Below are 12,500 nucleotides of genomic sequence, written 5' to 3' on the forward strand. Positions count from 1 at the left end.
AGAGAGAGAGAGAGAGAGAGAGAGAGAGAGAGAGAGAGAGAGAGAGAGAGAGAGAGAATTATACTTTACACTAAACAACTTTAATATTACTTAACTGCATCGCTTTATGGAAGTAAGAGGGCATACTGAAAGCTAAGAAATACAGGATGCCAGGAGTATAATGAGAGAAGCAAGGAACGAACTTAATAAGGAAGGAAGGAAGCAAAGAAGAAACTAAACCTTGACTAAAACATTTGTGAATATATAACCCACATTTAACATACCTCCAGTCATCAGTAGGGAGCAAAAACACACAAATAAGGTCCTGGTTGTGTTATGGCTTCGTTAATTCCTCACACAGCTGCAGAAATGAGAAGCAGCAGGAAACACGGGTTTGTTTACCTTCTCTCAGCTGGAGGGGCGACGGTGCTGCCATCTCGTGTCACCAAAGGAAACACGCCTTACCTTCACTTACAACCGTATTTTGAAGTGGTGCATGATAAGAAAGTTACGGGAAAACCACAAAATTAGTTAAGAAAAAAGCCACAGATAAAGATAGTTCCAGTACATATTTGTTGTTGTTTCTCTTAACTACAAATCATTATGGAAAATATGTCATGGTAGTTTTACGTATTGCACTGTAGCTTTTATTTCTCTGGCTTTTATCCCTGTGACTTTTTCCCCTGTGACTTTTTCCCTGTAACTTTTTTTTCCCACGCGATTTTGTTTCTCTGTTAACTTTTCCCTGTGACTTTCTTTCCTGTGACTTTTTTCCCAGTGATTCTTATTCCTGAGACTTCCTTTCCTACACTTTTTTTTTTTTTCAAGAATGCTTCGGCGTCTCCCTTTTTTAACCTTAAGTGAAGAGTGCTGGTGTTTTCAAAGGTGTTTCTCGGTTCTAGTGATACCATTACAGCGACCACCCTCTCCCTTGGCAGCTGGCAGGGAGGGGGCGGAGCATCACGACACAGCAAAAGGGGTTCAGCGTCTTGGGGATGAGCCGCGAGTAGCTGAGGACTCACCTGTGTCACCTACCTGGCGTCTGGACATACTGTACTGCACATAAACAGATGACAATGAGGGTGGAAGGGACATAAAATGAACACCCAGCTGATTTATGGTACGTTCTTATTTTCACATAGTACAGAACATGAACTAAATATTAACAAAACGGTTCATATTACTACTGAACACAGCCACTTTGAACACTAAAAACACATATGAGAATCTATTTAATCGTATCCGGTCTTTGTAAATAGTGTCAGTCAGAGTCCAAAGCGTTTCAGAATACGGTTCCAGCTTCTCCCGCAAGGCATCTTCTTTCTCCCTTTCCGTTTGTCTGTGCTACTGTAGAGTATACACCTAACTTACTGTATTAATTTAACTCATTATTACTATTATTGTGTGTCTGATATTTCTATTACTCTCTTTAAATCAAATGTCATGATCTGTTTCGTCACACACACACACACACACACACACACACACACACACACCTCCCCCCATTAACCTCCCCATCACCTCACCTTCCCCTCCCCAATTCCATCAGCTTCCCTCTCCTCTCCTTCACTAATGGGTGATGGGGGAGTGTGTCTCATCTGCCCCATTACAGAGAGACGATCGTGGAAGAGAAATGGGAGATAATGAGCTATTCTGGTGATTAAAGCCGGGAGAGTTGTCATCCTGGGAGTAAGAGAGAGAGAGAGAGAGAGAGAGAGAGAGAGAGAGAGAGAGAGAGAGAGAGAGAGAGAGAGAGAGAGAGAGTTAGCTTTATTTTACTTTGATCAGCGAGGGTTTGATAAGGAGACTAATGCTTATCTCCTCCTTTTCCTCCTCCTCCTCCTCCTCCTCCTCCTCCTCCTTCTCCTCTTCTTCCTCCTCCTCTCATCATCCATTCTCAGTATCTCTCTCTCTCTCTCTCTCTCTCTCTCTCTCTCTCTCTCTCTCTCTCTCTCTCTCTTTGGAAGTTGCACGCCTACCCTCTAGCGCTCATTTCTAAGAGAGAGAGAGAGAGAGAGAGAGAGAGAGAGAGAGAGAGAGAGAGAGAGAGAGAGAGAGTCCTTGCGGGGTTGGATTTAATAGCAAATAACAGTGATAGTGAACTAATTGCAGTGCGGATGGTGATAGGAGTGTGACTAATAGTGAACGTTTATGGTGATGGATGGTGATTGTGTGTGTGTGTGTGTGTGTGTGTGTGTGTGTGTGTGTTGTTTTGCTATTTTGTTTTCCTAGTCCCGCGCCTTATCATGCTCTCTCTCTCTCTCTCTCTCTCTCTCTCTCTCTCTCTCTCTCTCTCTCTCTCTCTCTCTCTCTCTCTCTCTCTCTCGTATGAATAAATCACATGCACAATACAAATTAGAGAGAGAGAGAGAGAGAGAGAGAGAGAGAGAGAGAGAGAGAGAGAGAGTACCACTATAACCACCACCACCACCACCACCACCACGGCCACCACGACCACCACAATCACAACCACACCTTCCTTCCTTCCTCTCTTCCCTCCTCCTGTTCCCCACCCTTCCCCATTCCACCACCCCAGACTTCTACTCTTCCCCTTTCCTTTCAATCCCACCTCAATGAACAATTAACCAACCCTCCTTCTCCTCCTCCTCCTCCTCCTCCTCCTCCTCCTCTTCCTCCTCCTCCTCTTCCTCCTCCTCCTCGGCACGTTTCAGTTATATATCGCATTGAGTTATGAACACAGTATATGGCATAATTAGGTTGGCTACACTGGCATCCATCACTCATTATCCAAGATGCACTGCGTTGGGAGGTAGTGGTGGTGGTGGTGGTGGTGGTGGTGGCGGAGTGGGTGTGGAAAGGAGTATCGCAAGGTGGGTGGGTGGATGGATGGGTGGGTTAAATAATGATAGTAAAGAGGAAAGAAATGACATGAAAAGTTGGAATTAGAAAGGAAATGAAAAGGAGATAAAGGATAATTGATGTTGATATTATTGTTACTACTACTACTACTATTACCATTGCTACTACTACTACCATTACCACCACTAGCATACACGTCTACAAACACACACACACACACACACACACACACACACACACACACACGTACAGACACTCACGTACAGACACACACGTAAAAATAAGGACAGGTGCGCGACTAATTAAGCTGCAGGTATCCTCTTACCAAATTACTAGATATACTGACTCTCTCTCTCTCTCTCTCTCTCTCTCTCTCTCTCTCTCTCTCTCTCTCTCTCTCTCTCTCTCTCTCTCTTTCTCAGATTACGTACTTTTGATAACGTCGGGTTGTGAGAGAGGGTTAGAGGAGGAGGAGGAGGAGGAGGTGGAGGAGGTGTGAGTGTGTGAGGAGGGTGAAAGAGAATTTGAGGAGGAGACGAGAGAGGAGGGGAAGGAAAGGGGGAGAGGGTGGAGAGAGGAGAGAAAGAGAGAAGGGGGAGATGGGAGAGGGAGGAGAGAGGGGAGGGAGAGAGGGAGAGAGGGAGAGGGGGAGTCACGAATTTGGTGCCTTAAGAGAGAAACAAAAAATATCTGATGAAATTATACATTTGTTACGGTGAAGAGAGAGAGAGAGAGAGAGAGAGAGAGAGAGAGAGAGAGAGAGAGAGAGAGAGAGAGAGAGAGAGGGACACGCGACTCCTGGTGTGTGTGTGTGTGTGTGTGTGTGTGTTTGCTCATTGGTATGATAAGAATGTGTGTACAAAATGTAAATAGATAACACAGTGGGAGGAGGAAGAGGAGGAAGAGGAGGAGGAGGAAGGAAGAAAAGAGGAGGAGGAGGAGGAGGAGGAGGAGGAGGAAGAGGAGGAAGAGGAGGAGGAGGAGGAGGAGGGGAAGGAGGAAAAGGGCAAGCATCAGAGAGGAATTTAGCTAAAGGTGCCCTCTCTCTCTCTCTCTCTCTCTCTCTCTCTCTCTCTCTCTCTCTCTCTCTCTCTCTCTCTCTCTCTGCGTCTAATTAACAGGTAAGTAGTTAAAGGTAAAAGGTGAATGAGAGAGAGAGAGAGAGAGAGAGAGAGAGAGAGAGAGAGAGAGAGAGAGAGAGAGAGAGAGAGAGAGAGAGAATATACCTTTCAAATAATTCTATCAATCTAATCACTAATGTAATTCACTAACTTCTATTTTTTATTTAATTTCACAACTATTCAATATCTGTTTTTCTTTCTTTTTTTTTTCTCTTATCTTCGTGTTTCCTCGCCCTTGGTAATATTGTAACAGTAATATTATTGTGAGCATTACTTAAGTGAAGGTGAGGAGTACCAAGATGGCGCCTTACATTATGAAGTCACGTGCGGCCATCTTGTCACTCGTAATGATCCCTCTTCCTCCTCCCCTCTCTCTCTCTCTCTCTCTCTCTCTCTCTCTCTCTCTCTCTCTCTCTCTCTCTCTCTCTCTCTCTCTCTCTCTCGATAATTGATTTTCTCATTTCTTCATATAATTAATCTTTTTCTTTTATATCTAACATTTATCAATCATTGCTTCACTCATTCTCTACTTTCTCATTTACTTTTCTTTTTAATTTGCGTTACGTTACGTTAGTTTTTCTTTTTTTTTTTACTTTTTCCAATAACAGTTTGTATTTAGATCCTTTATTTATCTCTACATTTCAGGCTTTTAATTTTGTTTTTCCTCATATTTTCCTCATCATCTCTTTCCTCCTCATAACCTCATTTTTTTCTCTCATTTCCCTCCTCATTTCTTCATTATTATCTTTCTTTCTTTCATATAACTTCATTTTCTTCTCAGTTTCCTCCTCATATCTTCCTCATTATCTCTCTTCTTCATATCCTCAATTTTTCCTCCTCCTCCTCCTCCTCCTCCTCCTCTTCCTCCTTATCATACCTTCGTCATCATTTTCCTTTCTTACAAACATGATTTTCTAAATTTCTTCATCTCACTTTCTTCCTCACAGCCTCATATTTTCCTCCTCCTCCTCCTCCTCCTCGTGTTTGCGTCCCAACTCTGCTCTCATTTTCCTCACCCTCTGCATTTAATATTATTTTTTCCGTACCCTTGTTCCTCCTCTTCCTCCTCCTCCTCTTCCTCCTCCACCAGTATCACTAACCACCATCTCTTTCCTCCTCCTCCTTCTCTTCTCTTTACCTTCTTCTTCTTCTTCTTCTTCTTCTTCCTTCGTCGTTGTCGTCACCGTTGTCGTGTTGTCTTCTTTTCTACTCCTCCTCCTCCTCCTCTTCTTCCCTCCTTCAACCACCACAACCACAACCACTAACGTAAACCTCCTCTTCCTCCTCCTCCTCTTCCTCCTCCTCCTCCTGCTCTTACCTGGCGTTTACCTGAGCGTGGCGTCACCTGGTAGTCATTAAATCAGGACTCTTGCAAAACACTGTGATCAGAAGGCGATGTTCCAATATTTATCGTGTCTTTTCGATTAGCCACGCGGAGAGTATGCTAATGATTCATCCTGAGGGGAGGAGGAGGGGGAGGAAAAGGAGGAGGAGGAGGAGGAGGAGGAGGGTTGTTGTCTGGAAGGGGTGAAAGGTTTAGGGATTTAGGGAAGGGGAAAGCTTAGTAAAAAAAGGAGGATAAAGAAGAGAAGGGGAAGAAAGGAATATGTTTACTTTGGTTCAGTTATAGATTAGAAGGTAAACACGAGACAAACAAGAAGACTGGACGAGGAGGAGGAGGAGGAGGAGGAGGAGGAGGAGGAGAGCAAGAGAGCGGGAAGGGAGGGATACTATTTGGCTAAATTTGTGGTCTCCTTATCTCTCTCCCTTGTGTTTACCAGAGAGAGAGAGAGAGAGAGAGAGAGAGAGAGAGAGAGAGAGAGAGAGCGGGGGGGCGTTATGGGGAAGGGTGGTAAAGATAAAACTCCAGTAATATTCCGTGCTTAATTTTCTTTATTGCTAAATGTTTCTTTTACTTACATCGTGTTAAGTAAGGCACAGATCAAAGCAGGATGCGTCTAGTAACATGAAATAATAATAATAATAATAATAATAATAATAATAATAATAATAATAATAATAATAATAATGATAATAATAATAATAATGATAAAAAAACATATCTCTTTATACAAACTGCAAAAACTTATGTAAAATGAAGATAGTTATTCATATTTTTCATCATAATAATAATAATGATAATATTTTTACACATACATATACATTTATACAGTTTCTTCTCTCTCTCTCTCTCTCTCTCTCTCTCTCTCTCTCTCTCTCTCTCTCTCTCTCTCTCTCTCTCTAATTAAAGCTGCTGCTACACTTACATACACACACACATACAGGAGAAGTTTTTATTGGTTTTGGTAAGTACTTTATTGTTCTACTGAGAATTAAAGACACAGGGACGGGAACAGTATTGAAACCTTCTTACTGTTTTCTTCCTTTCTTTTCTCTTTTTTCTTTTTTCTTTGGAGAGAGCCGTGAAAATTATTTGAAATTCCTCTCTTTTCTTTGATTTCTCTCTTTTCTCCTTCTTTTCTTTCCTCTTTCTCTTCCTTTTTCATATTTTTTCCGTAAAATTTCTCTTTTTTCATTCAATTTCCCTTCCCTTCCACAATTATTTCCTAAAATCTCTCTCTCTCTCTCTCTCTCTCTCTCTCTCTCTCTCTCTCTCTCTCTCTCTCTCTCTCTCTCTCTCTCTCTCTCCGTTATCTCCTCCTCCTCCTCCTCCTCTTCTTTCCCTCTTTTTTTTTTTTTCTCTATACGTTCTCCTCACTATCCTATCTCACGACGGTCACTTAACCTAACCTAACTATTCGTTGTAGCGCTCATTCAGTCGTCTTGCGTTCAATTAACATTCAACGACGAAAACGCGACCGCCTAACACACTCTAAATATGCCCATTCTTTTTTTTACACACACGCAATAATGACGCACATATGAACGGTTTGCACTCGTGTGTGTGTGTGTGTGTGTGTGTGTGTGTGTGTGTGTGCATAAAACCTCAATCTTTCGCTTAGTATTCGAGAGAGAGAGAGAGAGAGAGAGAGAGAGAGAGAGAGAGAGAGAGAGAGAGAGAGAGAGAGAGAGAGAGAGAGAGAGAGGCGGTGTTTGCGCAAATTCAGAAAATGTTTATTCAAGTAACTAAACTTAATTTAGGAAGAGGAAGAGGAGGAAGAGGAGGAGGAGGTGGATAAGGAGGAGGAGGAGGAGGAGGAGGAGGAGGAGGAGGAGGAGGAGCAGGAGGAGCAGGAAAGCAACTTTGTAATTAAAAACTTACGCATAGAAATTATTGAAAGAAATGTTGAATGGGGATAAAAAGAAAAACAAAATTAGGAGAAATAGGAACTGAAAACTAAAATAAGAAAGAAAAGAAGAAAGAAACAAGACAAAGAAATAAATAGAGAAACATAGAGGAAACCAAAACACAAAAACAAACCAAAAGAATCAAAGAGAGACAGGAAAAAAGAGAAAGGCATTCGCTGCATTAATGCGTAGCCACGCCCGCGCGCGCACCTGTCTCGAGGCTCCGAACAGGTGAAGCAGTGAAGCCTCGACTCAACTAATGGACCTCGGACGTGACGCTCTTGATGATTCGTAACGCGAGGTGAAGCGATTCGAACCAACCAGCAGAGCGAATAAAGCACCTTGAACGCACGCACACACACACACACACACACACACACACACACACACACACACTTCAAAATGTAAATATAGGATTAAAAAAAATCTGAACGAATAAAACACCTTGAAGGTAACACACACACACACACACACACACACACACACACACACACACACACTTCAAATGTAAAAATTAGATGAGAATATTAGAGAAACATTTCCGACACATGAAATGCACATGATAAATCAAAATACATCAATATTTTCACACTTAAGCACGAAAATAGGAAGAAAAATAAACATATGAACAAACTGAAATACAGACAAAAAACAATAAACAAATAAAAAAAAATATCACAAGACAAATACAGCAAATAAAATAGCGAACTTATAGAAAAATGACATAAATAACGTAAAATAAAAAGTTCAGTGACTCACACACACACACACACACACACACACACACACACACACAAACACACGCACGCACAATGAGGCGAGACAAAAAACACATTCTTCTCTCTCTCTCTTAACTTTTCAGAGAGAGAGAGAGAGAGAGAGAGAGAGAGAGAGAGAGAGAGCAAGACAGGAAAGGGCGGCGGTGAGTCAGGGCCGCGGCGGAAGTCTTGAAACTCAGACGAGACACAACAATACTGATGGGGACTTAAGCAGCGAGGAGGAGGAGGAGGAGGAGGAAGAAGAAGAGGAGAGGAGGAGGGACACAAAGGAACATAAGGAAAAATACAAACAGAATTAAACATGCTACCCCTTTTGAGGCTGCTTGAGAGAGAGAGAGAGAGAGAGAGAGAGAGAGAGAGAGAGCAACCTTCACTGACCTACGTAATGGAAGAAAAAAAAAGAAAAACAAAACTATCACCGTAATAGGAACAAGAAACCAAACGACACAACAACGAAGCTTCGACCAGTGTTTCGAAGCAGCTTCACGTGCTCGGTTCTGCTTCAGAGTGTCACCTGACGATGCTGTGGACGCGACCTCACACTGGCGTCCTGAAGTGAGCGGATAGTGTGACCTCAGCGCCATCCCAAATGTGACCTCATCGATATTTCAAGTGTGACCTCAGAAGTACCTCGATGTGTGACCTCACCGCTGCCTCCTGAGGTCAGTAGTGCCCGGACGGTGCCTGGAGTGTGACGTCTGCACGACCTGGTAGAGGAGGAGGAGAAAGTGGAAGAGGAGGAGGAGGAGGAGAAGGAGAAGGAGGAGGAGGAGGAAGAGAAATGAATCATGTTTAGTATGAGTTTTCTTGGCAATATTATGGAGCGATGAATAAATAATAATGGGAATTGATTGATAAATGGATGGATTAATAGATAAATAAATAAATAAATAAATAAATGAGCTAAAAGTAACTGACTAATTAACTATCATCCACATCATTAAATAGTTATGTAATAATTTCATTCACTCACTCATCACTCACACACACACACACACACACACACACACACACACACACACACACCTAATGTAATCTAACCTAAGAAAAAAAAAAGGAAAAAGAAAAACTCCACTGACCTCGCCGTATCCCAGTTGACCTCCCGTGCTGCTCGTGACCTTTGTGACCCAAGGGGCGCGGGTCACTGAGTCACGTGACCCGCGCTCTGGACCACACGCCGCCTGCACCCCTACCCCCCTTCCCTGTATTTGTGTGTGTGTGTGTAGGTGGGTGGGTGCATGAGTGAGTGAGAGAGAGAGAGAGAGAGAGAGAGAGAGAGAGAGAGAGAGAGAGAGAGAGAGAGAGAGAGAGAGAGAGAGAGAGAGAGAGAGAGAGAATATATATAAGCTTCTAAAGGCAATGAATAAAGAAACACAACTTATAAGATAATTTTACTGAAAAGAAAATGTAGGGAAAGGGAAATGGTGGAAAATATAATGAATAGAATGTATGAATGGGAGAAAAAAGAGAATAATAATAAAATAAAATATTGAAAAAATGAATGATGAATGTACATGAAAAAAAAAAAATGGTAGCCGAGGTGGTGCAGTGTGTGTGTGTGTGTGTGTGTGTGTGTGTGTGTGTGTGTGTGTGTGTGTGTGTGTGTGACGCCTCCCGGATCTGTGAACGGAAAAAGAAAACGCACATGGAATTTCACTGTGTACGTACATGCATACATACATACATACATACATACACAACCACAATACACACACGCTAATCCGTAGACAAAAAAAAAAATAAATAAATAAAATAAATAAATAAATAAATAAATAAATAAGTAGTGCAAACATTTTTAATTAATTTAAGTATCATTACATCACAACTAAAACTACAATAACCGCAACTACTACTACTATTACCACTACAACTACTACTACTACTACCTGTCTTACCTGTACAAGGGCGGCTCAGTACCAGGAGTACATTGTGGCGGGAAAGTGCTGTGCGGGCGTGCGGGTGTGGTGGGCCAGGCCGTGGGTGAAGGGCGTGGGCGTGAGGGTGGGGCCGGCGGTGGGGGAGGAGCCTGCCGCGCCCCCCATCGCTCCCCTCAGCTGGTTGGAGGCCCAGGAAGAAGGGGGTGCAGTGGTGAGAGGGGAGGTGACGCCCGCTGGTGCCACCCCCGTTCCCTGCCCCCCACACATGCTGCCTGCCGCTTGCTGGGTGGGGATGGGGAAGATGGGTGCCGGAGCGATGGGTTTGGAGGGAGGGATAGGTGATGGGTAGGAATGGAGGAAGAAATGAAAGGGAGAGGGATGGGTGGGAAGGCATGGAGGAAAGGAAGAGGCAGAAGGTAGGGAGGAAAGGTGGATAAAAGAGAAAGAGAGAGGATGAGATGGAGGGAAAGGAAAGGGTAAGAGGGAAGAGAAGTAAAAGAAATAAAAAAGAAGGAAAAATAAGGGAAGAAGATTGCATGAAGAGAAGATCGGAGGTGAGAAGACGGAAATAAAGGAGGAAAGACAAAAAAAAAAAAAAATTAGTTAATATAGATGAAAAACACTAGAAAATTATATTAAACAAAAATTACAACAATAGAGAATTAATAATATAGGAATTAATTATAAAGGTCAAATCTCTCTCTCTCTCTCTCTCTCTCTCTCTCTCTCTCTCTCTCTCTCTCTCTCTCTCTCTCTCTCTCTCACCTGGGAGATGAAGGGGGAGGCGGGGCAGGAGGAGGAGGTGGACAGCGCGGCGCTCATGGCGGGGTAGGTGGCGGCGGCGGCGGCGGCAGCCACACTCATGTTGGCGGCGCGGGCCTCAGATGCGAGGGCCCCCTGGTGCAGACCCGGCGCGGCTCCCCCTGGTACAGCCCCGACCCGTCTGTGGGAATAGGGGAAGAGGGAGCTACATTAACGCAGGAGAGATGAGAATTCCTTCGTTCTGGGGTAAGGTAAGGTAAATTTATGGAGTGAAAGGTATGAAAGGTGAGGGAAGGCAAGTTATTCGGAGTTAGTGTGCGCGAGATGGGAGTCATAATAGCAGTGTCTTGGAGATTAATTCCGTGATGGTTAAAAAAATCAATATACTTTTCCTGCTTTAGAGATACATTTTTTTTTTTTATTACTCACTCGGAAGGCAATAGAGGAAAATGTTCTTCACCGTCTTGGGAATTGATAGGAGAATATTTCCCTGTCTTAGAAATGGAAGGACGTGTATTGAAATGGTCTTGAAAGTTTAAAGGTCAACATTTCTCTGTCTTAGAAATAGATCAATAATTGTCTTCGCGGTCTGAGAAATAATCTATACAAAGAGAAATGATTAATGGCCAACAGAAAGGCGATAAATGCCAATAATGGACAAAAAAAAAAAAAGAGAAACGCATTAAAAAAAATATACACAATAAAATATCAAGAGAGAGAGAAAGAAAAAAAAAGAATAAGAAAAACTAACACTTACGGAAGAAAAAAAAAACGAATACACCATAAGAAAAAAGAAACAAACCAAAGACTTCCAACAAAAACAAAAAAAGAAAAAAAAAAAAAAAAAGAAAATGGAAATGGAAACAAGAAAACTCCCACTATTCAACTCACCATTAACACCTTCCAACCTAACCTAAACTTAACCCATCCACGCCCACACGCGCCACTACGTACCCTGGGGCTGCGCTGAGAAGGTGGCCCCGGGGTCTGAGAATCCCTGGAACACATAGGAGGACGGGGCGGAGTGGTAGGACATCGGCAGGCCCATTGCGTTGAAGTTTGTCATGCTTCCTGACGCCATCTGCTTCCGAAGGCGCGCTCGTCTGTTGCTAAACCAAACCTATGGGGAGGAAGGGATGGGAAGGGAAGGGAAGAGATGGGTAAGGTGAGTGAAGGGAAGGAAGGGTTGAGAAGGTGAGGGAAGTGATTGGAAAGAAACGGTAGGGAAGGGAAGGGAAGGGAAAGGGATGGGAAGGGTAGGGGAGAGAAATAGAAGGAAGAAAAGAGAAGGTATGAATAGAAGAGAAGATGGGAAGGGAAGGTGGAAGGAAGGGAAGAGAAGGGAATGGGTAGAAAGGGAAGGTGGGAAGAAGGAACGGAAGAAGAGGTCAAAAAACGGAATGAAATAAAGGAAAAGAGAAGGAGGAAAGGAGGAGAAGAAAAGGACATGAGAGATTCAGAAAGGAAAGGAAAGAGGGAGAGGGAGTTAGGTAAGGAGGGAAAGAATGGGATGGGAGGCAGCGAAGGAGGGAGAGAAATTGAGGAAGGGAAGGAGAGTAGGAAGCATTGATAGTGAAGGAAGGGAGAGGAAGGAAGGAAGAGGAAGGGAGGAAAAGGCAGGGATAGATGAAGGGATGGTGAAGGGGAGAGAAAGGGGAGGAAACAAATGTGAATATTAGATGGGGAGAGTATGAGAGAGACGGAGAAGGAGAGGAAGGGAGAGGGGAAGGGAAAAGGGAGGGAAAATTATTAAGGATATCAAAATTCTGCAAACTTTCTCTCTCTCTCTCTCTCTCTCTCTCTCTCTCTCTCTCTCTCTCTCTCTCTCTCTCTCTCTCTCTCTCTCATTCATTCATTCATTACCTCCCCCTTTCTCTTTTTCTCCATTATTACTATTTTTCATTATTTCTTCA

The 12,500-nt window shown here is 43.1% G+C and overlaps 1 protein-coding gene and 1 long non-coding RNA gene across 2 annotated transcripts in view; both read right to left on the bottom strand.

Moving 5' to 3' along the window:
• The window catches only part of LOC135110340 (uncharacterized), a 49,398-nt gene extending 48,983 nt beyond the window's left edge, over nt 1-415 (bottom strand). The window contains exon 1 of the long non-coding RNA XR_010273201.1: nt 264-415. This is a non-coding gene — a long non-coding RNA (uncharacterized LOC135110340). The remainder of the gene's footprint in view (nt 1-263) is intronic.
• A 6,495-nt stretch (nt 416-6,910) lies between these two features.
• LOC135110341 (paired box protein Pax-3-B-like) overlaps nt 6,911-12,500 on the bottom strand; it is a 49,299-nt gene continuing 43,709 nt past the window's right edge. The window contains exons 6-10 of the mRNA XM_064022585.1: nt 11,542-11,707; nt 10,591-10,768; nt 9,844-10,107; nt 9,028-9,568; nt 6,911-8,655 (exon numbers count right to left, since the gene is read on the bottom strand). Coding sequence (XP_063878655.1) covers nt 10,686-10,768; nt 11,542-11,707 — 249 coding nt within the window. The 3' untranslated portion in view covers nt 6,911-8,655; nt 9,028-9,568; nt 9,844-10,107; nt 10,591-10,685. The remainder of the gene's footprint in view (nt 8,656-9,027; nt 9,569-9,843; nt 10,108-10,590; nt 10,769-11,541; nt 11,708-12,500) is intronic.

Source organism: Scylla paramamosain, chromosome 20 (genome assembly GCF_035594125.1).
Source record: "Scylla paramamosain isolate STU-SP2022 chromosome 20, ASM3559412v1, whole genome shotgun sequence".
Classification (NCBI taxonomy): domain Eukaryota; kingdom Metazoa; phylum Arthropoda; class Malacostraca; order Decapoda; family Portunidae; genus Scylla; species Scylla paramamosain.